This window comes from Artemia franciscana, chromosome 9, assembly GCF_032884065.1.
Source record: "Artemia franciscana chromosome 9, ASM3288406v1, whole genome shotgun sequence".
Classification (NCBI taxonomy): Eukaryota; Metazoa; Arthropoda; class Branchiopoda; order Anostraca; family Artemiidae; genus Artemia; species Artemia franciscana.
In genome coordinates this window covers 33,531,584-33,559,519 of record NC_088871.1, presented here as the reverse complement: position 1 = coordinate 33,559,519, position 27,936 = coordinate 33,531,584, and the positions used below count along the sequence as shown (strand labels likewise).

The following is a 27,936-nucleotide window of genomic DNA, read 5'->3' as shown; positions in this document are numbered from 1 at the left end:
ATATATATATATATATATATATATATATATATATATATATATATGATTTGATGTCACATAGAACACCCCACCCGAAAGTTCCGAATAAGAAGGACAATTGATTCACTATTCAAAGCTGTTTCTAAGTATAAGAATCGCTACAGTCACAGTCTTTTTCTAGAACCTTTCTTTTGCAGAAATTTTTTTTAACCCTCTGAAAGTTTGGTTTCTTCTCTATACTTCTTAGTTTTTTTCAGGTTCTACTTAGCATTGTGCATTCCTAGACCAGAGAAGAAACCCTGTCAAAATTTAAGCCTGACCGGAAAAAAGCCTATTTCTAATTTTTGGGCCAAGGCCCAAATTAAAAGACCCTCCCCCTCCCTATTCACACATTTTAAAACAAGCTAATTGTATTATTTGATCAGCGACCAAAGCGCAAAGCAAATTTTGACTTTCTAATTAGCAGTAGTTCAAACTTTTTTTAAGCACTGGGTTGAGTTGAGTCACACAGGGCTTGGTTTAACTGGAGGTCAAATCACATGAGGGTTAGGCTTAGTGGACATTGAGTTAAATCTTTGATGAATTAAAGGTGAGTTAAGTTAAACAGGAGTTGAGTTGTATTGGGATTAAGTTAAATGGGGGTTTGTTGCATGGCGATTGATTTAATCTGGGATTTGTTGCATTGGGGTTGAGTTAAACGGGGGTTGAGCAGAATAGGGGTTGAGCTAAATGAGGTCAGTTGAATGGGCTCTAGTCCAATCGGTATTGAGTTGAATGAGGTTGAGTTGATCAGGGGTTCAGTTGCAAGGAGGCTGATTTAAAAGGGGGTTCAGTCAGTGTAATGGTCCTGTTTATGTACAGTGCCTAAATGCTACTTAATCTGAAAATAACATTCCGGTCTTCAGAAGGCACAGGGAGCGTTAGCCTTAATATAGTTTGTGATAATTTCTATACTTTCCAATCTTGACTTAATTATTTATTGTAATTATTGTTTGTTTTAGGTTTTATTTATTTGTTAATAGCTTTTTATGCTCGTTTGAAGCTTGAATTATTGATTGACTTCATTTTTGCTCGTCTTTGGTTTAATGCAGCTCCTTACTCTTCTTTGAAAAACTTCTTTTTGGAAAAAAAGTATTTTCATGCAAAGACTGACAAGTAAATCATATTTTGTCTGAAACATTCTAACTTTCAGGAAAATTTGTACGGATGTGGGAAGCTAATTTCGAAAAACCCAACAACGAGGAAATTAAATCCAACGAATAACAATAAATCACTTGTCAAGCTTCTTAATGAGAACTTTATTTATTATTAGTCGTTGGATTTTGGGTGATTGGCTAGCTTTTTTAGTTTTTTTTTTGTTAATTATGGTTTTAAGTTTGCTTAATTTTTATTTTATCTGCTATCGTTTTTTTCACGTTCTCGGGTTATCTTTTTCTGGGGAGGGGTCCAAAAATCTTTAAAAAACCCATCAAAAATATTCAAAAACGCATCTAAAATTCTTTCACATGCCTTTTTGTTATATTTCTGTGAGTCGGACAAAATTTAGAGGGGACACTTTCACCATGGGAAGCATACTAAATAACGTTGAGACAGCTCTTTGACCGCATGTAAAAAGTCTTCATATATTTACTTTTTTGTTTGACAGCATTCATTCGAAAGCTTTATCGAATCCAGTAAAACAGCTAAGTTTCTTCACTACGCAACAAAATGTCTTTTCATTTACAGGTAGTTGATGATGAAGAATTAGAATTTGAAGGTGTACCTCCTTCTTACACTCCCCCAGAGATTCCTACATTTCTATTACCACCAGATAAAGTCATAGTAACTCAGCCTACACCAGAAACAGAACACTATATGGGTAAGTTGCGGGATTGATCATTACAATCCAAAATCCTAATAAATTAAACTCCAAAGATTGTTCTGAGCAATTGAGCAATTTAACATTTTTAGGTTAGATAGAGCTGTTTGAACAACTATATTATAAACAAAAGATAATATATTATAATATTATAAACAAAATTATAAACAAAATTAATATAAGCAATATTATATAATACATATATAATTATATATATAATTAATTATATATATAATATATATATAATTAATTATATATATATATATATATATATATATATATATATATATATATATATATATATATATATATATATATATATATATATATATATATATATATATATATATTTATATATTATATAATATAATATATAATTATATATAATATAAACAATATTATAAACAAAAGGTAAAAAAATTGTCATAGCTCCCAAAAGGAAACTCTATAGACAGCTTAAAGAGCAAAATTTTTCTAGAATTATGAATTATCTCTTCAGTGCTTGAGAACCTATGTTATGTGTGTCTCCTAGGTTTTAATGAAATATTTATGAGACGGAGGATCGAAATCTGAAATCTTATTGGATTTTTCTTAATTTCTAATACTAATTAAACTTATTGGAATATCGGTGTTATTGGACTTATTGGAATAGTGTGCAAGGCCTGTTTCTCTATGAAATTAAATATATTAAACAAGTTTTTTAGCTTAAGCTAAAGAGCGACGTTAAGACATAAAAGAACAGAAATTATTCATTCTTCACACTGTTTTTGCAAAGGAACATTACAGCTAGTTGAGCTTCAAAGTGCATAATCCAAAAAAAATGGGAACTCCTATGTGAGAAAAAATGAAAATAAGTTCCGTTTTTTAGATAAAAATCTGTTATATAGCTCAGAATAAAATAGTAATTGCAGTGGTTTTAGTTTTATGTTGTTCAAATATTCCTAGGTCTTATCAAAAAAATTCTTGGTAAAATTGACAAGTAACTTTGTAGAACTGTGAAAAGTAAAACATTGCACCTTTCTAATGATATACTTTTCTAAATAGGGAATAATTTTACTGACCAGTATCACAACAACTTTCTTGAAGAGCAAGCGAGTGATGAAGATAGCATACAAGATTCAAAGGTAAGTCCGAGCCTTACAAGTTTTGATTCAAATAAATTATTGTATCCTCTAAGATAGTAAATGCTAGCTCAGTGGCAAGGTTAATTTGTAAATTACAATTATAGCAGTTTCTTACCATTTTAAATTGTTATATAGTACTAACAGACAGATCTGCTACTACTACCACTGCTATAATGGAAGCTGGTGATTAAGATGGGACTCTGTCACTATCAATTCTACTTGTATTGAAGAAAAAAAGCAACTTTTTTTTTAACTGAAAGTAAGGAGCGACATCAAAACTTAAAACGAACATAAAATACTCCGTGTATGAAAGGGGCTGTTCCCTCCTCAACGCCCCGCTTCTTACGCTAAAGTTTGACTCTTTCTCTCAACTCTACTTTTTAAAACAGTAAAAAACTTTAGCGCAAAGAGCGGGGCTTTGAGGAGGGAACAGCCCCTTTCATATACGGAGTAATATCTGTTCGTTTTAAGTTTTAAGGTCACTCCTTACTAAACTCCTTACTAGTTAAAAAAGACTTGTTTTTTTATTTAATTTCTGAACTTTTTTGAATTAATGCAAGTTTTGATTTTGGCTCTCTGCACTTGAATAATTAAAGCGAAATCTGCATATTAATTTTTTGCTCAATTGGTTTCCTTTAGTTTTGATCGGACAATTTTGAGAAAAAAGGGGTGGGGGAGGAGCCCTAGCTGCCCTCCAATCTTTTGGTTACATAAAAAGGCAGCTAGAACTCTTAAGTTGTTACGAACGTCATTATTAGTAAAAGGTATACGTAACTTACGAATTAACTTACGTAACGAACTTCTATATTCGTATATTTTTATTACGTATATGAGAGGGTTTTCCCCCTCGTTAATACCTCGCTCTTTACACTAAAGGTCAAATTTTGTCCCAATTCTTTAAGAATGACCCCTGAATCACAAAGGCCGTAGAATAAATAATTGAAATTACTAAAAATACTTTAGCGTAAATAGCGAGGTATTTAGGGGGAGATGAACCCTTCATATGCGTACTAATTTCTGTTTGTTTTAAGTTTTAAAACTGGTCCTTACTTTCAGTTGAAAAAACTTTTTCATATTTATTTTTTCATTGTTTTGTTTTAAATAATGCAAGAAAATCCTGCGGCCCCTTCATGGAAATTCTCTTCCCCCAGGACAAATTCTTCCATGGAAAGATCCTCTCACGTAATCCCTTCCCCCTTAACCCCTCCCCCCAAAAAATACAAAAAAAATCCCTCTGAAAATGTCTGTACACTTCCCAATAACCATTATTATATGTAAAAATTGGTCAAAGTTTGTAACTTGCAGTCTCTCCCTCGGGAACTCTGAGGGAGTAAGTCGTCCCCAAAAACATTTTTATTAGGTTTTTTGACTACGTTGAACAAAAAGGCTATCTCAAAATTTTGACTCGTTGACTCTGGGAAAAAATGAGCGTGGGAGGGGGCCTAGGTGCCCTTCAATTTTTTGGTCATTTAAAAAGGGTACTAGAACTTCCAATTTCTGTTAGAATGAGCCCTATCGTGACATTCTAGGACCACTGGGTCGATACGATCACCCCTGGGAAAAAATTAAAATAAAAAACAAATAAACACGCACCCATGATCGGTCTTCTGCCAAAAATTACGAAATTCCACATTTTTGTAGATAGGAGCTTAAAACGTCTACAGCAGGGTTCTCTGATACGCTGAATGCGTGTCAAAAAGTCATTTTATGACTTTTAGGGGGTGTTGTCACCTATTTTCTAAAATAAGGCTTCTCAGGCTCGTAACATTTGATAGTTAAGCTTAAATTTGATAATATTAAAATTTGATAATATTAATATTAATATCAAAATTCTTTTTTTTAGAGTTTCGTTTACTATTGAGCCGGGTTGATCCTTACTACAGTTCGCTACCATGAACTGTTTGATACATCAAGTGTATGTCAAGTTATCATTATTATCGCAATGTTCTTGCAGTATGAAGTCATCTAAGCCTGTAATAAACTACTAAACGTTTATTTCGAGCCCTCTCCATCCTCCTGTTTATTTTTTTTTTTCTCCTCATCATAGTAAATTCTCAAAGACTTAGGATACATTCTCAACTCCCGGCCGAGGATATTATCTTTGTCCTACCACCTATTGGGCTATTTAGCAGAATTACTCTAGGTGTGTTGTCCTTCTCGATTTTAACGATGTACCCACGCCACGCAAGCCGTTGAGTCATAACACATATACTAAGTGGATAGAACTTGCTCAATATTAAGATTAGCGTTTGACTCATCATTGCTACGCTTGATGTCTAAAGTCATCTTCGATAATTTTTTGGGAATACAATGAAGTATATCTCCCTTTTCTTACTATTTTGTGATAAAGAAAATTCCTTATGACCTAAGAGTCAGATGTTTTTACAAGCCATTTTCAAAGCAATGCCAATCCAAAGTCATACATGGCTTTTAGCTCTTCATATTGGCTATATGAGCTTTATCTTGCCTCACTGTGACCTTAGATGTAGACTTGACAACTGGCTTAAATGAAACCAGGCCAAAGGGTTCGGCATCTCACTAAGGACTATTTAGCCAGAGTCAACCGAGATTACAGCTTGTATTTAACTCATTTTTACACCGGTTCAGGTCATGACTTGTTTTCAACAAATTAAGGTTTACCTCTTTTTGCACAGGGTCAGGATGTACCTTGGTTCAAAAGTTCAATTTCTTACTATGGGCCATCTTTCTAATACAACTGCTAAGAAAGGATTGGAGGGCAGGGTCCATTTTCTTTGTTAATAAGATAGCTAGATAGCTATTAAAGCTTGGGAGACATCTGTGACTCCACCCCTCCGCCTTAATTCTAGACCTAGAAAAAAATATCCCAAATAAAAATGACAAGTAACAGCAGAAAAAAGCATTTTCGGTCCTTTGAAAAAGTGTTTTTTAGACGTCCACGTTTTTTCTATTTGATTTAATTTTTATCTTAAGCACTTTTGGATTTTACTCTAAATTCGATCTGAAACCATTTCCTGCTTGCTTCCCAGTTTGGAAGCAGCTCTTCCCTCTGAAGCTGAAACTGAAGGCACAAAGAAAAAAAACTCAATAAAACAAATCTAGATATTTTCCGCGAACATATATGATTGAACTCCACATCAAATCACGCACTGTAGTCTCTAGCTCAATGACAAGCGTAAACTAAGTGATTTAACCCAAGGCAAGAATTATACATAATTTTCCAAAATATAACGTCATATTTATCAATTCGATAAGAAGTTTCCACTATCCGCAAAAGATATAGAGTTTATATCATTTTTTGCAATCAGCCAAAATCGAAGGCATGAGAAAAAAAGGACAAACGATGTGAAGATTAGTGCCACATTATTTCAGTGCCATTACATTCACAGCACTCATGTCACCATCAGCTGACGATTTAGGAATAAAAAGGGTTATATTCTTACAAATGAAGGGATACTAAGGGATGAATCTCCTGGTATAGATGTAATGGACTTCCACGAACTAGCCAAATAATGCAATTTTGACGCTACAGGCACGCGTCTTCCCAAAAAGACATTTATTGACCTCCCCCAGAAAACATGCTAACACTGCACAATCGTTAGGACTGCAAATACCGACTGGCTACATAATTTTTAAAATACATAGTTGTGTGCGATGACGCATTCGTCCCGCACTGGACTATGGACTACATATATATAGTCCATAGTAAAACGTTAATGAACAGCGTTTGTTAAGAAACAGAGCAATAAAGGTTACTTTGTTAATTATACCCACGACTAATTTACTTTCGCACATCCCTTGAACTCTTTTTATTACAAAACTTCAGATTTTTTTGTGAAATTTTAAAGAGGTGCGAAGTAATACTTATATTTAATGCCCTATTTTTGCAAAATTTCATGCTGACTTCTATAGTTTTCTCGCCCAAATTAGAAAACAAAATTTTCAATGTTAATTGTGTTTATTTTTAAAACCTAAAAGTAATTTTCAAAAAAACGAAGTTTTATCTGACTGAAGAAGGGGCGGTTCAATAGTAACCTGGCTCAATAGTAACCAAAACTCTAAAAACACAATTTTTATACCAATAGATATATAAAACGAAAAATTAAACGAATCGTTACCTTGGCTCGTAATCAAAGGTTACGAGCCTTAGAAAATTTTTCTGATTTTCAAAATAGGAGGAAACGCCCCCTAAAAGTCAAGTGTTCAAAATGAAAATCAAACCATTAGATTCAATGTATCAGAGACCCCATCTGTTTAAGTTTCAAGCTCCCCTCTGCAAAAATGTGGAATTTTGCATTTTTTTTTTTTGTCAGAAGAAAGATCACGGATGCGTGTTTATCTGTTTATATTTTTTTTGTTTTTTCACCAGGGGTGATCATACTGACCGGGGGTCCTAAAATATCGAGATAGGGCTCATTTGAACAAAAATTAGAAAATCTAGTGCTCTTTTTAAGTAACCAAAAAAATCTGGAGGGCAACTAAGTCCCCTCCGCCCTTTTTTTCCCCAAAATCGTCCGATCAAGATTTCCAGATAGACATTTTGTTCATTCTAGTTGAAAGGCCCAATAACTATGCCTTTGGATAAAACGTGACCCTCCCCCCCACAGCCTCAAAGTAAAGGTCTTAAAATTATGAAATTTGCGCTTTGTTTACGCATAGTAGCTGTTACTGGGATGCATGCATACATTTTCGGGTGGGGGAGCAATTTTATGTTGCGGGTTTTTCCACAGGGGAAATTTTCGATTGGGAGGGAAGTTTCCAGTGAGTGAACTTGTCAGGGGAAATTATACACTGCAGAAATTCGTCAGAATTCTTATACAAAATTCTTTTTATATGTCTTGTTTTCTCTTTTCCGTTTCAATTTTATGCAAAGAATGGTTAAGAATAATTGTCCGGGGTAAATTCTCATCGGGGTTAAATTGTCTAGAGGATATTTCCATGGGGAGGGAGTTTCTCCGTGGAGGTTGGGCCAGATTTTCTGGCACTATTTAAAAAGATCAGAAATGAAATAAAAAACTTTTTTTTTCAGCTGAAAGTAAGGAGCAACATTTAAGCTTAAAACGAGCAGAAATTATTACGCATATGAAGGAGGTTGGCCCCTCCTCAACACCTTGATCTTTATGTTAAAGTTTGTATTTCTTCCCAGTTAGTTAAGAATGACTCCTGAAACACAAGGGCTGTTTAATTAGATGAATAAAAGCTTTTTTAAAAGTACTAAAACATTTCAGCGTAAATAGTGAGTTACCGAGGAGGGGGTAAACCCCTTCATATACGTAATAATTTCTGTTTGTCTCAAGCTTTAATGCTGCTCCTTACTTTCAGTTGAAAAAATGTTTTTTTTTTAAATATTTCATTCGGTAAAGCGGTTTTACAAGGGGAAATAATGGAATTATCACGAGTTAGTTTTTTTTTTAACATTTGGTGCAGATATGTATCACATAAACTGCAAAACCCTAAATTTTGTTCGCTGTAAGTTTCCACTTCGTTCTTTACTTCTATTAAATAAAAAAAACAAGTTTTTTGAAATGAAAGTAAGGAGTGACATTAAAACTTAAAACGAACAGAAATTACTCAGTATATGAAAGGGGCTTTTCCTCCTCGACGCCCCGCTCTTTACGCTAAAGTTTTTTATTGTTTTAAAAAGTAGAGTTGCGAGAAAGAATCAAACTTTAGCGCAAGGAGCAGGGTGTCGAGGAGGAAAAGCCCCTTTCATATACGGAGTAATTTCTGTTCGTTTTAAGTTCTAATGTCGCTCCTTACTTTCATTTCAAAAAACTTATTTTTTTATTTAATTTCTGAAAGTTTTTGAATTAATGCATGTCTGATTTTGGCTCTCCATACATAAATTATTAAAAGGAAATTTGTATATTAATTCTTTTTTTGGCTAAATGGCTTTCTCTTAGTTTTGATCAGACGATTTTGAGAAACAAGGGGTGGGGAAGGAGGCCTAGTTGCCCTCCAATTTTTCGGTTGCTTAAAAAGGCAACTAGAACTTTTAATTTTTAACGAACGTTTTTATTAGTAAAAAATATACGTAACTTAAGAATTAACTTACGTAACAAACTTTTATATTCTTATATTTTTGATTATATATATGAGGGGGTTTGTCCCCTCGTTAATACCTCGCTCTTCACACTAAATCTTCAGTTTTGTCCTAATTCTTTAAGAATGACCCCTGAATCAGAAAGGCCGTAGAATAAATAGTTGAAATTACTAAAAATAATTTAGCATAAAGAGCGAAGTATTTTTCTCCTCCTAAATACCTCGCTCTTTATGCTAGAGTATTCTTAGAACCCCTCATATGCGTAATAATCTCTGTTCGTTTTAATGCTTCTCCTTACTTTCAATTGAAAAAACTTTTTCATGTTTATATTTTCATTGTTTTTTTATAGTAATGCTAGAAAATCCTGCGCCCTTTTCATTGAATTTCTCTTCCCCCATAGAATATTCTTCCAAGGAAAGACCCTCCCATATAACCCCCTCCCCTGAACCCCACACCCAAACCAAAAAAATCCCCCTGAAAACGTCGGTACACTTCCCAATAACCATTACTGTATGTAAACATTGGTCAAAGTTTGTTACTTGCAGCCCCTCCCCCAGGGACTGTAGGGGGGTAAGTCATCCCCAAAGACATAGTTATTATGGTTTTCGACTATGCGGAACAAAATGGCTATCTCAAAATTTTGATCCGTTGACTTTGGGAAAAAATGAGCATGGGAGGGGGCCTAGGTGCCCTACAATTGTTTTGGTCACTTATAAGGGGCACTAGAACTTTTCATTTCCGTTAGAATGAGCCCTTTTGCAATACTCTATGACCTCTTGATCGATACGATGACCCCTGGGGAAAAAAACAAACAAACAAATAAACTTCTGGCAAAAAATACAAAATTCCACATTTTTGTAGATTGGACCTTGAAATTGTTTCTATAGGGTTCTCTGATAAGCTGAATGCGATAGTGTGATTTTTGTTAAGATCCTATGACTTTTAGGGGGTGTTTCCCTCTATTTTCCAAAATAAGGCAAATTTTTTCGTAACTTTTGATGACAAAGACTAAATTTGATGAAACTTATATATTCAAACTCAGCATAAAAATCCGATTCTTTTGATATATCTTTTAGCATCGAAATTCCGTTTTTTAGGGTTTCGTTTACTATTGAGCTGGGTCGCTCCTTACTACAGTTCGTTACCACGAACTGTTTGATCAGAAAAAAAAATTGTTTAAAAATAACAACTAAATGAAGAGCAGTAGGCTACCATTCGACTGTCCATTTGACACTGTTTTCAAATTTAATAGCTGCTGCAATGAATATTGTTCCCCTCCCCCCAAATGGGGTTAATGGGTACAAATATAGCCCTTTGCTATACAATAAACGGTACTTATGTTTTATAGCCACCACACCCAAGAAGTGAAGTTAGGTTAATCCTAATAAAACAATTCTTACTTCATAATATGCAGAATAATTGTAGCTAACACTTTTTGCATGCAGATTCACTATACTTAACCCTCCTAATGTGCAAATAAATAAGCCAAAATATACATTTTCCAGCTATTCCCGCTGTGTGTCTCCCTTGTTTCAACTCATGTACCTGTAAAATGAATCGTGACGAAACAAAAACTGGAAAAATAAGCTACGGGTGGGAAAATGCGTTGAAAATATATAATTTGGGCAATATATTTGCACATTAGGGGGGGGGGGGTGAGTGTAAAGTATTGCGGGTTTGCATGCAAAATGTTTAGCAACAATTATTCTGCATATTACGAAGTAAGAATTGTTTCATTAGGATTAACCTGACTTCACTTCTTGGGTGTGGTGGCTATAAGACATAAGAACCCAACAAACTTTGTGGAGTCTGCGGATTTTAATATTTTTTTTCATTGGCAGATCCTTCATATCGTGAAATAAGGCCATTTGAAAAATATATCAGCCAAGTTTTGTTTGGGAGTTTTGTTGGGAGGTCAAAATTATTATGGTACCGACCACTAGATTTGAGAGCAACACTGTTTGTGGAATCGAATGGTTACTCTTGGCAAAGACCCTACTCCCTGTGAGTGTTCTGATGTGATACGTCCTTCATTCAGCCTACTTTTAGGGCTCTCAGACTGGCATAAGATTCCCCCAAGGCCCCTTCAGCTACGAGGTCTAACAATGCTAGACTAGCATATTCCATCACTATGATTTAAGTTGCAAAAATTATTTTGTGTGCCAAAATCATATTTTAAGACTTAGATGAATATCAAGCCGTGATCGTCTAGTGGTTAGGACCCTACCTTGTGGTCGAAGAAACCCAGGTTCGAATCCTGGTCACGGCAATAATTTTATGAAGTTTTTATTGTTTCCATTATTATTAAGTGAGTTTGATCTCGCCAGTAGCTAAAGGAACTTCAAGTCCTTAGTTGATTCTGCGAAAATGCCTGAGGTCTTTGGGAGCTAACTCCTGCCTTGGGTTGATTAAGATTTTGGCCAATAAAATAAGGAAACTGAAGAGAAAAATCACATGCCTACGAGAAAAAGTTATTCGATTACTACAAATGGTTGTAGCTATATATGGCACACGAAATTAGTTTCTCTTTGTTAGTTTTACTTTTTTAGATGCGGCAACTCTTTTAATTTCTTATTCTTATTCGTTATTATTTTATATTATTTTATTCTTTTAAAATAAAAAATAGTTGAAAATATAACTAAAAAAGTGTTGTGCCCTGTTGACAAATTTTAGCCTCATATGCAATGTGAAGTTTTCAAAGCAAAAAAAAAAATGTAATTTTATAAGCTAAAAAAAGCACCCGTTCCCCTGTTTTGCGAAATTAGGTTTTAAAGGTTTTTAATTTAGAAAATTTACCCATTAGCAAAAATGGGTCTAACATAAAAGTGCTGCTTTTCTTGCGAAATAATTATTCTTTTTAAAAAGTGGGTTTGGGTCATTCATTCAAATGCCTGCAACCGGCTTTGGGCAAATCAAACAGTTGGGGGCAATAAACTGTAAGTAAGGAGCGATGCGACTCAATAGTAACCGAAACTCTAAGAAACAGAGTCTTCATAACAATAGATGCATCAAAAGAATGGAATTTTGATGTTTATTCAAAATGTGTAAAGTTCATCAAATTTAATGGTGCCCAACAAAAGTTATGAGTCTGAAAAAAATTTGACCAATTTTTGCAACAGAAGAGAAACACTCCAAAAAATCAAGTAATCCTAATGAGAATCACTAAGTCATATTCAGCATACTAGAGAACCCTACTGTAGAGGTTTCAAACTCCTCCATACAAAATTGTGGAATTTTGCATTTATTTTTTTGCCAGAAGATAAGTCACGGATGCATGTCTATTTGTTTTTTTCCCAGTGGTGATCCTATCGAACCACTGATCTTAGAAGGTCAGAAGAGGGCCCATTTGTTCGGAAATCAAAAGTTCTAGGGCCCTTTTTAAGTGATCAAAATATTGGAGGGTAGATAGCCCCCCCCCCCCCCCACTGTCATTTTTCCCTAAAGTCAACCGACCAAAATTTTGAAATATCGATTCTGTTCAGCATAGTCAAAGAATCTAATAACTATGTCTTTGAGGATGATTTAAACACCCATCGTCCTCGGGGGAAGGGCTGCAAGTTATGAACTTTACCCTTTTTTTTATATATAGTATTGGTTATTGGCAAGCATACAGACATTTTCAGGGGTATTTTTCTGGTTGGGATGGGGGGTAGATGAAGGGATCTTTCCGTGGAGTATTTTCTTATGGGGGAAGGGGATTTTCCATGAAGAGGGAACCAAATTTTCCAGTATTAATTGAAAATGATCAGAAATTAAATTAAAATAACTAGTTTTCTCAACTGAAGGTAAGGAGCAACATTAACACTTAAAACGAACAGAAATTATTACGTATAGGAAGGGGTTTGCCTCCTCGTCAATGCCTCACTCTTTACGCTAAAATTTTTTGTCCTTTAAAAGAGCTATTTATTTTAGTTAAATGACCTTTGTGGTTCAGGAGTCATTCTCAAAGAATTGGGACAAACTTCGAATTTTAGCTTAAAGAGTGAGATATTGACGAGGGGATGACCCCATTGACCCCCATCATAAACGTAATAATTTCTGTTCGTCTTAAATATTGATGTTTCACCTTACTTTCAGTTGAATCAATTTTTTTTTTCTTTATATATATATATATATATATATATATATATATATATATATATATATATATATATATATATATATATATATATATATATATATATATATATATATATATATATATATATATATATATATATAGTTTGACCCATGTGTAGCAAAACTAAAGAATGTACACAAACAAAACTGAAACCATAATAATTTAAACTATATCATGCTAATCTAAACTTGACATTTTGATTACCATAAGGATCAAACTTAAACTTTTGGGTTGAATGAGCCATCTTACAAGATATATATAGATACCCATTCTGGACGACGAAGCCGGAAAAAATACATGACCGTCGTATTGTTATCTATCAACTCAATTTAATTCTTATTATCAGCTGCTTTGCGTTCGCTTTAGATGTAGGGCTAATATACGACAAAATATAAATAGAAGTTGTCTTTTTTAGGAAACACTGCCGTCAACTTGACATTTTGATTACCATAAGAAGATACATTTCCATACATTTTGATGACAGATTTTATTATCTCTTGAATGATCTGATTTAAGTATTAACCGAAACAAGTTTCGGGCACTTTGAAGAGTTTTATTGACGTTATGAACAAACTGACCGAGTCAAGGTTACACTTCTAGGAAATGATTAATAAGAACTTAAATAAACAATTATGCTTTCATATGTTAAGTATATAATTGACAATGTCGTAGGTTTTGTGTGATAACATCACTTGATTAAAAAAAACTGCCACGAATATATTAATTTTATTTTAGAAGAAACTGTGCTCAAAAATCACGCAAGCCGGTTGTTTATTCTCTCTCCACCCCTTTTGTCACTTTTTGGATATTTCCCAAAATATCACTAGGACAATAAGGAAGGAGACAGATCTTGGAGGGGAGAATCCTCTCCTCTGCAGCTATGAGCGTAAGCTAATTATCGGGTTTTGCGAAAAAATCTAAAAGAAAACTACAAATTTTCTAAGGAAATGGAAAGATGTGTCCCATTACTGAGAACAATCCCATCCTTTGAGTACAATATTCCTTTCTAAAGGTGTTTCTGGTGTTTTGCGAAGCCAAGAAAGGTAACTAAACATAGAGTCTAACAAGTAAATTGCTTCAGTAAACATGTCTGCTATATTTAATAAACCGCTCAATGGATTAAGATGTAATTGTTAGGTCATGATTAGGACAATCGTGTATCTTCAATGTCTTGGGCATGATTTGGTAGATCAGGTTGAATTTTTCAGGGAGTGTTGAGGGGAGAGGAAGTGTACGTTAATCTTTGAATCGGCGGAGAGGGTATGGCTACAATATCTCGGAATGACTCAGAGATGGATTGGAAACTTTTAGGTAGTATAGGGGAAGGGGGACACAAGGAGCCACCTATTTACCATTAGATAGCGAGACAAATGAAAAGACACTGTCCGTTGCCAAATCAATAAAATGGCGTATCTGCACTACCTTAGGAACCACTTGAGAGATCAGGGTGAAATTTTCAGGCAGTTTTCTTGGAGAGGCGGAGATCAAGCGGACCTCAAGTTTTAACTCGGTTGAGGCGGCAGACAAGGATTTAACATATTTTTTCTCAAATCCAACTAAAAGCTTTGGCACTTTAAGCCTCTGTTGGGCTAGAATCAACTAACGATGAAGCTGTAATGTAAATCGAAAGACGCTATATTTGCTGAAACTTTCAATAGGTTTTGAGAGATTAATTGAACCTCAAATTCTGACTTGGGTGACTTGAGGGAGGGAAGGATGTAATTCTAAAGATACTATGCACAAAAAGCTATTTGTATCCAGGCTATTGGAATACCATTTCTGTAATATCTCTGGAATGGCTTGGAAGATGCAGTTGAAACTTTTAATTAGTGTGTGTGGTGACTTCAATTTTCGTGGTGTGTATGTGGGTGGAATGTTATGTCTCCGAACTCCGAACTGCCTAATTCCTTTTAATAAAATGAATCCCTGTGAAAATTAGAATTTGGTCACTTCTTAGCAGCGAGATAAATTATAAGACACTATGTGATAGGAATTTGCAAAAAAGACACATCTGCAGTATCTCTGGACTGACTTCGAATATAAAGTCAAAACTTTCAGGAAGTGATAAGAAGATGATGTGGACTTCAAGTCCTGAACCGTGTGACGGGGATACAGAGGGGCTTAAAATGCTTTTGTGGGGCAAATCGACTTTGTATTTTGTGTCGGGGACACGGAGAAAGGGCTGAATAATCTGTTTCTAAGATCTACTTCAGCTTTTGCGTGATTTATTAAAACACAGAGACCGAGGAATGAACTGGAATGAAGCTTTCCTAATGAACATATTAACAAGTCCATAAATGTGAAAAGAAATTTTAAACCACTGAATTTTCCGTTCAAATTAGGTCCTTCGAAAACAATCGCCCTCTTGAAAAATGACATAAAAAAAACACGGATTTGTGACAAGGAAAGCTCGTTGGGGAGGGGCGTTTCCCCTCTTTAACTTCCAACTTCCTTTAGATTACTGTTAGTTTCGTCCTTTAAGGGTTTTCAAACATGTGCTTATTGCTCTCTAACTGTTGGACCCAAAGACTGATTAGTTTTCCTCAAGAAATTACTATCCCACTGCACAAAATTTCGTTGAACATAAGATGCAAAAGAGAGGTCAGGCACCTTGTCGGGTTTTTGGTGTTCAAACCGACCCCTCCCCCACGGCATGGGTCTGTTTTTAACGTGTCAATATTATCTTTAACGTAAATTGTTTCTTTCTTGAAGAAAACCTTTAAAATTTTACAAAATAGGAATATGTTTGTCTGTTTCAAATCATGCGAGAGCGTTAAAAAGTTGCTTCAGCAGTTGAAATTATACTTTCCTTTCGGGAAAATCTCGGTTTGACTTAGATTGTCCAATCAGTGCAGTGTGTTCCAGAACCGTTTATATTACCTGGGACTAGTGAGAAACGTTCATACCAGTTTGTAGGGCCTCACCATAAAACAAGCAAGATAAACAATTATTTTAGAAAAAAAATTAAAAAGTTATACTACTTCAGATGCTGTATATAAAAAAAAATCCATAGTTTTGGTTAGTTAAAACTTTACATGGGCCACTTTTATCCTAAGCGCTGAAGAAAAGTGCAAAAAAAAAATTGTTTTTGATCACATGCAATAGACTTATCAATAAATTTCGTTTAATCCATTACAGGCATTAGCAAATGAAGATAAAACAGTCATAGGAGCTAGTATCCTCATAACAGCAGCAACTCCATCACTAGAGGGACCAACTGATGATGCGTGGGAAGCTGAAGTTCCAGACAATGCAGTTAAGGAACAGCAAGATGATTCAAATAACATACAGCTTGAAAAAGAAGAAGAAGAAAGAAACAATACTATAAACGAAGACGAAAATTCCTGTAAAGAAGTTACAAATGATAAAATAGAAGAGAAAATGGAGGAGAATGCTCAACAGATTGAAAGCGAAGCAAGTGTATTAAATGACCAGAGCGAACGGAGTAAAGAGGAAAATATAAAGCATGAAGAGACGCATGCTAAAAGTGAGGGTGTTGTGGATTCCACTACAGAAATTTCTCCATTAACTAGAGCTGTAAGTGATAAAGGGTCAGCAAATATAGCTACCAAAACGACGACTACAACCCATGAATATGAAGAATCTCGTAGTTTAAGTTTTGAATTGGATCCAGAGAAGTTACAGCAACTGGAAACTTTAAACGAGTCGTACGCATAGCTCGAATATTATTTAAAAGAAATCACTGTTTAGACTAAGTTTGCCAAAAATAGAAAAAAAAACATTAGTAATTTCGTTTGATCTCAGTTTTATTACGTTTCCATAGCGTGAGAAAACAATAAATCATTGTATAAAATCATTGAACTGTCGGTAATTGTTTTTTAGCTTCTGTTTTTAGTTTATAAAATATTTAAGAGAGAATAACACTTGCTAAAAAGAAACAGCTTATAACAGTTTCTGTGTTCATAGGAATTATAATTTAAGGGATATTTTTGCGTGCTTAGTCGGTAAATTTAAATATATGCGCACGTTTAACTCGGTACTCAGTACGCACAAACACAAAGACAGACACAAATAAATATATATATATACATATAAATATATATGTACATATATGTATATATGTATATATATGTAAATAAATATGTATATATATATATATATATATATATATATATATATATATATATATATATATATATATATATATATATATATATATATATATATATATGTATATATGTATATAAATATACATATAAATATATATATACAAATAAATATACAAATGAATAAATATATATATATATATATATATATATATATATATATATATATATATATATATATATATATATATATATATATATATATATGTATATATATATATATATATATATATATATATATATATATATATATATATATATATATATATATATATATATATAATTTTGAGAGATTTTAGTTTCAAATCATGAATCACGGGAAATTCAACCGTATTTCCCCCCTTTTAAATCAATTTATGCTGAATAAAGGTTCCTCGTTGCATCGGTTTTTGTCAATTCAGCTTCTATTAAATATTTGCTTTAACTTTTAGATGTATTAGGCACATATGTAAAAATTGCTTCAGAGGGTACATATTGAGAAAGAGGGCGGATGAAACAAAAAATAAACAAAATAATTACTAAAACTAAATTTATTACGGGAAATCATTGTAATTGTTCGATTTAAGGAGGGATCAAGGTCTCTCAGTGCACATGATTCATCAAATATGAAAGTTGGGAGCTTTTTTGGGGAAGGGGCTACATTTCAGGGGAAGATGTCTTTGATTTAAAAAATAGACAAACCATATAAGAAATAAAACATGAATATATATATATATATATATATATATATATATATAGCGGTACCGTATGAATAAGAAGAGTGGATTGAATCCGAAGGACTCCTCTAGTTGACATCCCTGGTCTGAGCCATTTCTGTGTCAGATTTTTAATTTTATTTCTATTATAAGCATACTGTTTTAGGGCAAAACAAAGAGTGCGTTTATGTAAGTTTTCATGAGTTTTCCGATTCAGGAATGTGGTTTCCAATCTTGATTTGCGCATAGTTTTCACTAACATCGTTTTAATATATCAAGTAAAAAACTTGTTTGTTTCGCCGAAAAACTTAAACTAGGTTTCTGCCTAAGTCGTTGTGTATTCGCACCCCCGATGCTCCCCATCTCGAAGGTCCTGTACACATTCATGTATATCAGTACAATGCCCTTTTCACTAGGTGAATGGCCAGATTTGTGGATATAAACAAAACCCTTTGGATTTCATTATGAAAACAAACTATAATTACGAAATGAAGCCTAATAGAACGCCCTCCTTGCGCAGTTAATCCACAAAGGTAATCACAAAACTGATTTTAACACTCGTTTCGATTAGCACGAATAACAGTCATGGCGATGGTTAGTCTTTGGGCAAAACTTAAATAAAATCAATCTCAAAGCATATAAGCTATATCTTTTTTTATTCTTCGTAGTGTTGAAGCGATACCTGTTTATATGCTCGAAATATCTATTGATTTAGAAGTAGTGGAAGACGTAGTGTTTTCTAATCGCCTGATGGTTACTAACGAGGAGACTAATGAAAGAAAAGAAGGATTGGTAGCTTCTAATTTTAACCAATCAGAACAATATAAATCTTCTCTCTGCATATGTGCATATGTAGTGGCGTCAATAGGGGGTTGGAGAAGTTGTCCCCTTGATTCTTTAAACACCTCCATATAGATTTTGAAAAAGAAAACAATTTTTTTTTTAATTTTTTATTCTCATTGAAAATGCCTTTTTTGGTGCTATCATTGAAAAGTGAAGAAATAAAAATTTCCCCATAGATTTCTGAAAATGTTTCCCCCTCCTACATTTTTGGGAATTGACCCAACTGTGTTACAGCAATTGAGCAATATTACAACAATTATTGATGAGCCTTATTACAAAATTGGGGCGGAGTGTAAAGTGAGCCATAGGCACTTCTTACGAAAAAAAACGATTATTTCCCGCAGGAATAAGCGTGCATTATATATCTTCTGGTGAGTGCGTCAAACGACTTACTTCCCATCGTTGCTTTCAACACCACACCCAGGGCTACTCTGAATGTGAGGAGGGCTACCGCTTCCACTAACTTGACTCTTCAAACTAACGTTTCACTTTTGCAGAACATTGCTTCAATAAAAAGAGGTTATTTAGCGTATTTGATTTTCGAAATAAAGTATAATTGTCCCAAAATAAACTTAAATAAACAGTAGTTAAACTTGTATAAACAGTACTAAACAAGCCAGATTACCTTTCTGACGATAAATTCTCATTGACGCTGAGAGCTGGTTTGGAGGTTTTGTAGATCATTTCGGTAGGGTATCTGTCGGTCTATATGGCATACTTCTGGTTGCCAACGTAGTCCTGCATTTGGGACCCAGAAGACATCAATTCTTAGAAAGTAACCTAAGTAAGTCAATCCTCAGGCTTTTATGGCGGTTGTCAATAGAGGCTGATCTGTCTTCTCGTAGTATGGTTTCATTTATCAGCCTCTGCAACCAATTTAAAATTAAAAATTTAAGAAGAATTAAAATTCCTTTTAGAAATCTCTTTACGAAGAATTAAAAATTCTTCGTAAGCAAGTTTATTATAATGGGATGATTTTTCATTTTACTTTCATAAATTCAGAGGAATAGAGACAAAAGAATAGGCAAAACTCTGTGACAAAAAAAGGAAATAGGATGCTGTGAAAACAAACGTGGCAGGGCCCAGCGATCGCTGTTTTTACCAGAGCTAATATCCTATGCCCATTAGTGAGAGGAGGTAACAAAAAGCTGCAAAGCCACTTCTTTTTCTCGTTCTCAAATAAATCTGTCTCGTTGTAATTATGCTTGCCGTCGGAAGTAAACCAGACGTACATCTTATTTGAATTTTAGAGGATGAATTCAACATTTGCGGTAATTATTTCTGAAAACTTTGAGCAACGGCGAAGGGTCATATTGTTTTCCAATCATACAAAAAACAAGAGGTTACGTGAAATAAGGTGTTTTACCGAAGGTAGTGATTAAATGCCCTAATTCCTCCTAACTTCTTGTTTTTCATGCACTAAGCAATAAGGAAGTATTAAAATCTGCCCAAGTCATTCTATAAGCAAATGAACACTTCTATGCTAATTTTGAATATACAAATACCTAAAATCTTGGTAAAACCCTAATACTTTTGTTTAAATTAGACTATTGACTCTGACTCTTATATTTTAGCAACAGCTTTAATATATGTGTTTAACTATGTAATTTAGGATTTTCCGTGGTTAGTCCAAAAACAAAGCAAACCCTGATACGAAAATAGAAAAGTCTTCTTTTAGAGGCAATGCTCACGGAAGTTGTTTAATCGTTTGTTTAGTTTTAAGTACACCTGTATTCAATTAATATTCAAAACAGGTCTGTAATTAGAGACAAGCCTAGCATATTCAATGAAACTGGATTGTGTTAAATCGGATCGACAACACTATACATTTTAGTGTATATTAAGAGAATCAAGAATGCAGAATTGGTCAAAATTTTCATAATGATGTTTTTCTACGGACTTTTTTTTATTTGTTTTTATTTTAAAAGAGCAATATATCTGAATTAACATTTTATGTTCTTCCAGTTTTGATATTACCAAAGCGATTTTTTTAACTGAATAATATCAAAATCTGTGGCTGTTATTTCACCACCCCAACTGTTATAAAAGAACGTTATCTCACCCATATTTGCCATAAATAGCATACAGTATAGAGCTCATTATGATAGGACTGTCAATTCTTCCGTCATTTATCGGGCTTTTGAAATGATGTGGCTCAAAGTTTTTTTTTCACCCATACTTTCATGTTTCCCTCATACTTTCATGTTTCGCCCATACTTTCATGTTTCCTTTATTTAAGGTAATTTTACGCCCCGGGAACTTCCCTCCCCACAGAAAATTATTCCCGTAGAATATTCCCCCATCAGGAAATTCTCCCCCCTCCCCGAGAAATGTCTGTATACTTCCCATTAAGAAACATTATACGTAAACAATGATCAAATTGTCTGACTTACCAACCTTTTCCCAGGGGCTTTGTGGGGTTATGTTATCCTCATAGACATAGTTACTGAGTTTGTCAACTATACTGAACAAGATGTCTATCTCAGAATTTTGACCGAATGAATAGTATGAAAAAAGAGAGTGAGAGAGGGGGGCGGTTGCCCTTCAATCTTTATGGTCACTTGAAAAGGGCGCTATGACTTTTAATTTACCTTCGAACGAGCCCTTTGTCAATATTTTAGGACTGTTGTTTCGATGCGATCACCCCTAGGGAAAACAAACAAACAAATAAACAAGCATCGGTGATATTTTTTCTAGCAAAAAAAAAAACAGAATTCCTCATTTTCGGAGATGGAAGCTTGAAACTTTTACACCAGGGTTCTTAATGCGCTGAATCTGATGGTGTGATTTTCATTAGGATTTCTTGACTTTTAGGGGATATTTCCCCCCTTTTTCAAAAATCAAGAAAATGTTCTCAGTCTCGTAGCTTTTGATACGTAACCCTAAACTCAATGAGTCTTATATATTTACAATCAATGTAATAAGCCGCTCATATATATATATATATATATATATATATATATATATATATATATATATATATATATATATATATATATATCAAAGTTCTTTTTTTTAGAGTTTTGGTTACTATTGAGCTGCATCGCTCCTTACTTACAATTCGTTACAAACGAACCATTTTGTTCATGGCAAACTCTGGAAGTTTCATTTGTCAATCGTAACTACTCTCTTAAAACTTTCAAAAAAGTTTGCCTGGGAAGCGATTTGTTTACCAATGTCTACCCCACCCCACTGCGATTTCTTTTTTTTTATTCATTTCCTCACAGATTTTTTTTCCAGACCTACCATATAAAGCTCAAGAAGTTTAATGCTGCCCATCAGAAGCTACATGGCTGTGAAAATTTGCCTGATTTTTGAAAAAATAGGGGAAATGCAATGGAAATTCAGGATTTCAGAGGAACTTATCTGTAGTATCTTCTTAAAGGTTTCAGGTTCATAACTCTAAAAAAATGGGAATTTGCTTTTTGTTTTTCCCCAAAAGAAAGATCACGGATGTAGTCTGTGTTCATTTGTTTTTTCTTTGTTAATTTTTTCCCTCAGAGGTGATAGTATCATACCGGTAGCCCTAGAAAATTGAGAGAGGGCTCATTCAAATGCAAATTAGAGGTTCTAGTATCCTTCTTAAGTGACAAAAAAACTGTGCCAAGGAAAAGTGACATTTTCTACCATTTTTTGGACCCAAACTACGATTTTACCCCAAAGAAGACCCCGTTGCTATAGAGCTTAAATTAGGAGATAACCAATCTATAAAATTACCAAAAAACTATAGATTAATCTTCCCAGTTGCAGAGGAAGTCATAGTGCACGGTGACGAACACGCTTCTGAGAAGTCGTGTGGTCCATACAAGATAGATAGTTAATATTAAACATCTATCTTAATGCTTGATTTAACAAAGTTGATTAACTTTATATTTCATGAAATTATGTCTGATCATGTATAATTGTGCATCAGCTACTGTGAAGGAGGGGCGCTGGGTCATTGTGCAAGAGATGAGAGCGACAGGTGCATGAAAGAACCCATTTCAATATTTGAATTGTCTAATGTTCCGCCAGCCTTCAAATAACTATAAATATGGATATGGGAGAGTGTCCTCACCTCCCTCCAATTTCATTATACTTTCTTGCTGGAATGCTTTAGTATGGTGTTGGACCCCTGCCCCAATTATGTATCAGATAAATGTCCCTTTGTTCTTTTCACAATTTGTCATTTCCCTTTAAGCTCGTTCAATCATTTTTAATCTTTTACACCTTCTACGAATAAGCCAATTAAATAAGGTGCAAAGACTATGACTCATCCGTTAGTCCGGAGAGCTTTTTTTCAAGTTTTCTGGGTGATCTTGTAATGACCAATCATATATCATATATCGTGTAATATATTCATATATACTGAGCAATATTGATGATAAATGATTGATGAAATGACCATCTCAAAATTTCTATCAGATACATTTTGGGAAAATAAGAGGTTTGGAGGGAGGGTATCCACCCTTCGATGGCTCTCAATCTTAAAAAGAAAAATAGAACTTCTGATTACAAAGTCAATGAGCCCCCTCCGAAATTTATACGATCACCCTTTCTATATAAACCTTATATGCCCCAGTTCATAGCTTAAAACCCTTGCCCTGAGGGCTTTGAGGGGGGAGCATTCTCAAAGACGTAATATTTGGACCTTTCAATGACGTTGAACAAAATGGCTATCTCAAAATTTTGATTGGATGAGTTTGGGGAATTTTGGGTATGGGAGGAGGGTTAGTTCCCCTCCAATCACATTCGACTATTAAAAAGAGCGCTAGCACTTGCAGTTTCAAATCGAATGAGCTCGTTTTGAAAGTTTCTACGACAACAAATGGCCATCTCAAATTTTTATTAGATGTGTTTTGGGAAAATATTAGGTCTGGGGGGAGGTATCCACCCTCCGATCACTCTGAATCTTATACAGGATACCAGAACTTCTGATTTCTAATCCAACAAGTCCCCTCCAAAGATTATACGATAACCCTTTATATATATATATATATATATATACCTTATATGCCCCCAGGGCATAACTTGCAACCCTTGTCCTGAGGGTTGTGGAGGGGTGGGGTGATTGTCAAACTCAAAGACATATTTTCCGCACTTTTCGATTATGTTGAACAAAATGGCTATCTCAAAATTTTGATTCTATGTCTTGGGGAAATGGTGGACGTGGCAGGAGGGGCTAGTTGCCCTCCAATCACTTTCGACTTTTAAAAAGAGCACTAGTTGTTGCAATTTCCAATCGAATGAGCTCTTTTCGAAGTTTATACGACAACAAATGGTCATCTCCAAATTTCTATCAGGTGCAATTCTGGAAAAAACGAGGTGTGGGGGAAGGGATTATCCACCCTTCGATCACTTCGAATCTTAAAAAGAGCACTAGAAATTTTAACTACCAATCCAATGAGCCCCCTTTGAATTGTATACGATCACTTTTTCTATGTATAACATATATGCCCCCAGAGCATAACTTGCAACCTTTGGAGGAGTTGCCATCCTCAAAGACATAGTTTCCGGATCTTTCATTTACGTTGAAAAAAATGTCTGTTTCAATAATTGAAGTGAGAGTAAATGTATATAAATATCCACAAGGAGATTTTAAAAGTGATTATTTACTAACAAATGGAGAAACTTTTAAGCGACATAAAAATGGAAAATAAATATAATCGAACTAATAGGAAAGAAAACCTAGACATTGGAATGGAATATACTGTTAAAAGAATGGAATGTGTTACTACTGAATATGGAAAGGAAATCGTTATCATTATTTTTTTTTAAAGGTGAAATGGTTGATTTATTTGCACCTAAGCGTTGTGATTCCAAAGCAGCTGATCTTGAAAAGAAATTCAAAAAATTAGATAAAGGTATGATTATAAAGGTTATTGAAAGAAAAAAAATTAAGATAATATAAATTATTAAGATATTTATATCCAACTATCCACTAATTATTAAATTACTAAACTATTAAATTTTATCAGTAGTATAGGAAAAATGGAATATAAATAAACTCTTATTTCACAAATTCATCAAATTCTTATTTCACTAGACCTGTTTTGTTCTTAAAGCTCAGGATGGGAAATTGTAATCTAGGATCAAGGTGGGGTCTAGAATCCGTGTTCACATTTTGAAAAGTACATAAATGACATCAAATTTGATTTCCAAGAACCTGTTTTTATTTTGAATGTAGGGATGAAAAATGTTCAAAATGTATAATATTTGATGTTAAAATGATATAAAACGGTCTGAAAGTGATATAAACTGATGAGGTGACCTGAGTGAGGCAGAAACCCCATTCTCTATTCTACTTATATGTAGTCAAGTTATCAAATTTGCGTGCTTGTAATATCTCGAGAACACCTCCAGGCATCACGTTGAAAATTCCAGGGAGTACTAAAGGGGGTGCGCCATTGAAAAGTGAGATAGGACTGAGAGGAAGGGTAGAGTAGGACTAAAAGAGACTAAGTGTAGCTAGAATGTCAAAATACAATATATAAAATATCTCAGAAACAACATGGCGAATGGAGTTAAAATTTTCAGACAGTTTAGAGGGAAGGATAGGAGGGTTTCAGATTTTATGATATGGAGGGGTTGATCTTTTTTGTTCCGGTCATCCTAATGTCTCGGGTCTATAAGCGGCTATACAACTTAGGGTTCAGAGAAGGGTTAAACATGTTTTGTCTCAAATCTACCAAAAAGTGTTGGTAATTTAGGCCCTTGTAAGCGTATAGTCTAATCATAGGGAAGTAATAATAAAAAAAACGCTATATTTACCCAGGTTAACCAAACAGCGTCTCGACAAGATCTCAAAGACGGCACGAGCAGTCAATTTGAACTTTTCATGAGGGATTGCTAGGGGAAGTAAACCTCAAATTTTAGCTGGGAGGAGGTAGAGGAAAATCCAAAGACGCTTTAGGTACCCATGTTATAAAAATAGCATATCTGTAATATCTTAGGAACTGTTTGGGGGTTGTACTTCAAACCTTTAAGTAGTGCTGTGGAGGTAAAGGGATTTCAAACTGTGTTTTTTGGGGGCTCAGGTAAATTAAAAGACACTATATGATACCAGGTGATCAGAACAGCATATCTGCAATATCCTGGGAATAGCCTGGGGGATTAAGGTGAAACATTCAAGGAGCTTTGGAAGGGAGTGGCAAGTAGACATCAAACCTTGACTGGAGGTTGAGTGCAAAAGGGAAGGTCTAAGGATTTTGGTATCCAGTTTTTCTATTATGACTAGAATCTCCTTAGGACTAGAATCTCTTCATTATGAAGTAGTGATGTAGAACAAAAGAAACCAAACGTTATCCAGCCACCAAAATAGCATGTATTCAATATATCAGGAACATCGAAGGAGGGCGGCTGGAGTTTAAATTTTCAGAAGCTTTGAGTTTGTTCGTGGTGGAGTATTAAGAAATATAGATTAGGTATCAAAAGGCAGCATTTTCACTCAGGTATCAAAATATCGTATCGTAAATGCCATGGAAACACCAAGAGGTTCGAGTTATAACTTTCAGAAAACATCATAGTAGGGCAAGGGAATTTAAAATATATGTTTAGGGAAAGAGATAAGGGTACAAAACATTTTTGTCTCCTATTGGCTCGTCCAAATAAGGAGCTACAATTTTTCCTTAAAGCTTGAAACTTATATTCATAGCCCGTTGGATCAATTGTGCACTTTTGGTCTAAAGAAAATTAAAAAAATGTCTCACAAGAGAATGACCTATAACTCCTTAGATTTTTTCAGTCCAATTTCTTTATTTCGTATATTTTTCATCGTTCCGGAACAAAAGAATAAAAGACTCGGGATGTACAGAAACGGGACCTCATATTTCGTCACCCCGATCAGCTTTAAAATGACGGTCTTAATTTTCTTGGTCAGATGGACCAAGTAACTTAAGATGGACCAGGAAGTCCAATGCAGAAATAAAATTCGAAACTAAATTTTTATATTTTATTAAACATACTGTTAGAAGAATCGATTGTGTTACAACTGAATATGGAAAGAAAATCGTTGTGAAATTATAAAGTAATTTTAATTATTTTATGACGTCCCAACTTACAGGGCAGAGCCAAAACGTTCTGGTCAAAATGCAAGTCGTTTTCAGTAAAGCGCAAATGACGCTAGGGTCTTTGGAAGGTCTAAGGGGTGGTACACCTGATCCCCTTTTGCGGTAATTTTTCTCGTCTTAATTTTGACTTGTTGATTAAATTTAATTTCGATCCGTTTAAAGATTCTTTTATTCATCAATAGAAGCATCTGTTATATAGTTTGATGTGTAATTCTGATTTCTGTTTGAATTGGGTTTAATCTGTTTATTGATAGTAATTTTTTTTCAATTTAAGTTTGCATTTTCATAGGACATGTTTCTGCTGATCTTAGGTTTTGACATGACTCTTTACTTCTTCGGGAAAAACTTATTTTTTATGTTTTTTTCTATATTAATTATAGGAAAAATCGCAAACCTCAAGATTTTGGGAAAGCCCTCCTTCCCCGTGTACTTGCCTATTTTGGGGATATCTTTCCCAAACGATAATTTAATGCAGCTATAAAACATTTAAAGAACGTAATCAAACAGTTGGTGGTAACGAACCGAAGTAGGGAGCGACACGGCTCAATAGTAACTGAAAATCTAAAAAAAAAAAACGGAGTTTTGATATCCATAGATATAAAACAAAATTGGCTTAATATACTGATTCTAAATATATAAGATTCATTAAACTTTGTGTTACCCATCAAAGGCTATGAGCCTGAAAAAATTTGCCTGATTTTCAAAAGGGGGGAAACACTCCCTAAAAGTCATAAATTCCTAATGGAAATCACACCAGAATTAGCGTATCAGAGAACCCTGTAGTAAAGATTTCAAGCTCCTACCTACAAAACGTGGAATTTTGTATTTTTTGCCATAATAAAGATCACAGGTGCATGTTTACTTGTTGTTTCTTGTCCTTTGTTGTTGTTGTTGTTGTTTTCTTCCCAGGGGTGGTCGCATCGAACCGATGATCCTAGAATATCGGGGAGGGCTCATTCAAAAGGAAAGTAAAAGCTCTATTGCCCCTTTTGAGTGACCTAAGAGATTGGAGGGCAACTAGCCCCCTCCCATCACTCAGTTGTCTCTCATCCCCTCCCATACCCCATATAACTTATGACATTTTTGAGAGGATAGAAGGATTTTGTGCTTGGGGTGGGTT

General features: G+C 34.3%; 1 protein-coding gene across 3 annotated transcripts in view; it reads left to right on the top strand.

The window, feature by feature from the left end:
- LOC136031305 (protein nervous wreck-like) overlaps positions 1-16,803 on the top strand; it is a 121,987-nt gene extending 105,184 nt beyond the window's left edge. For all 3 annotated transcript variants that reach the window (XM_065710759.1, XM_065710761.1, XM_065710760.1), the window contains exons 16-18: positions 1,705-1,837; positions 2,882-2,961; positions 16,242-16,803. In XM_065710759.1, coding sequence (XP_065566831.1) covers positions 1,705-1,837; positions 2,882-2,961; positions 16,242-16,781 — 753 coding nt within the window. In that variant the 3' untranslated portion in view covers positions 16,782-16,803. The remainder of the gene's footprint in view (positions 1-1,704; positions 1,838-2,881; positions 2,962-16,241) is intronic.
- Positions 16,804-27,936: the final 11,133 nt, after the last annotated feature.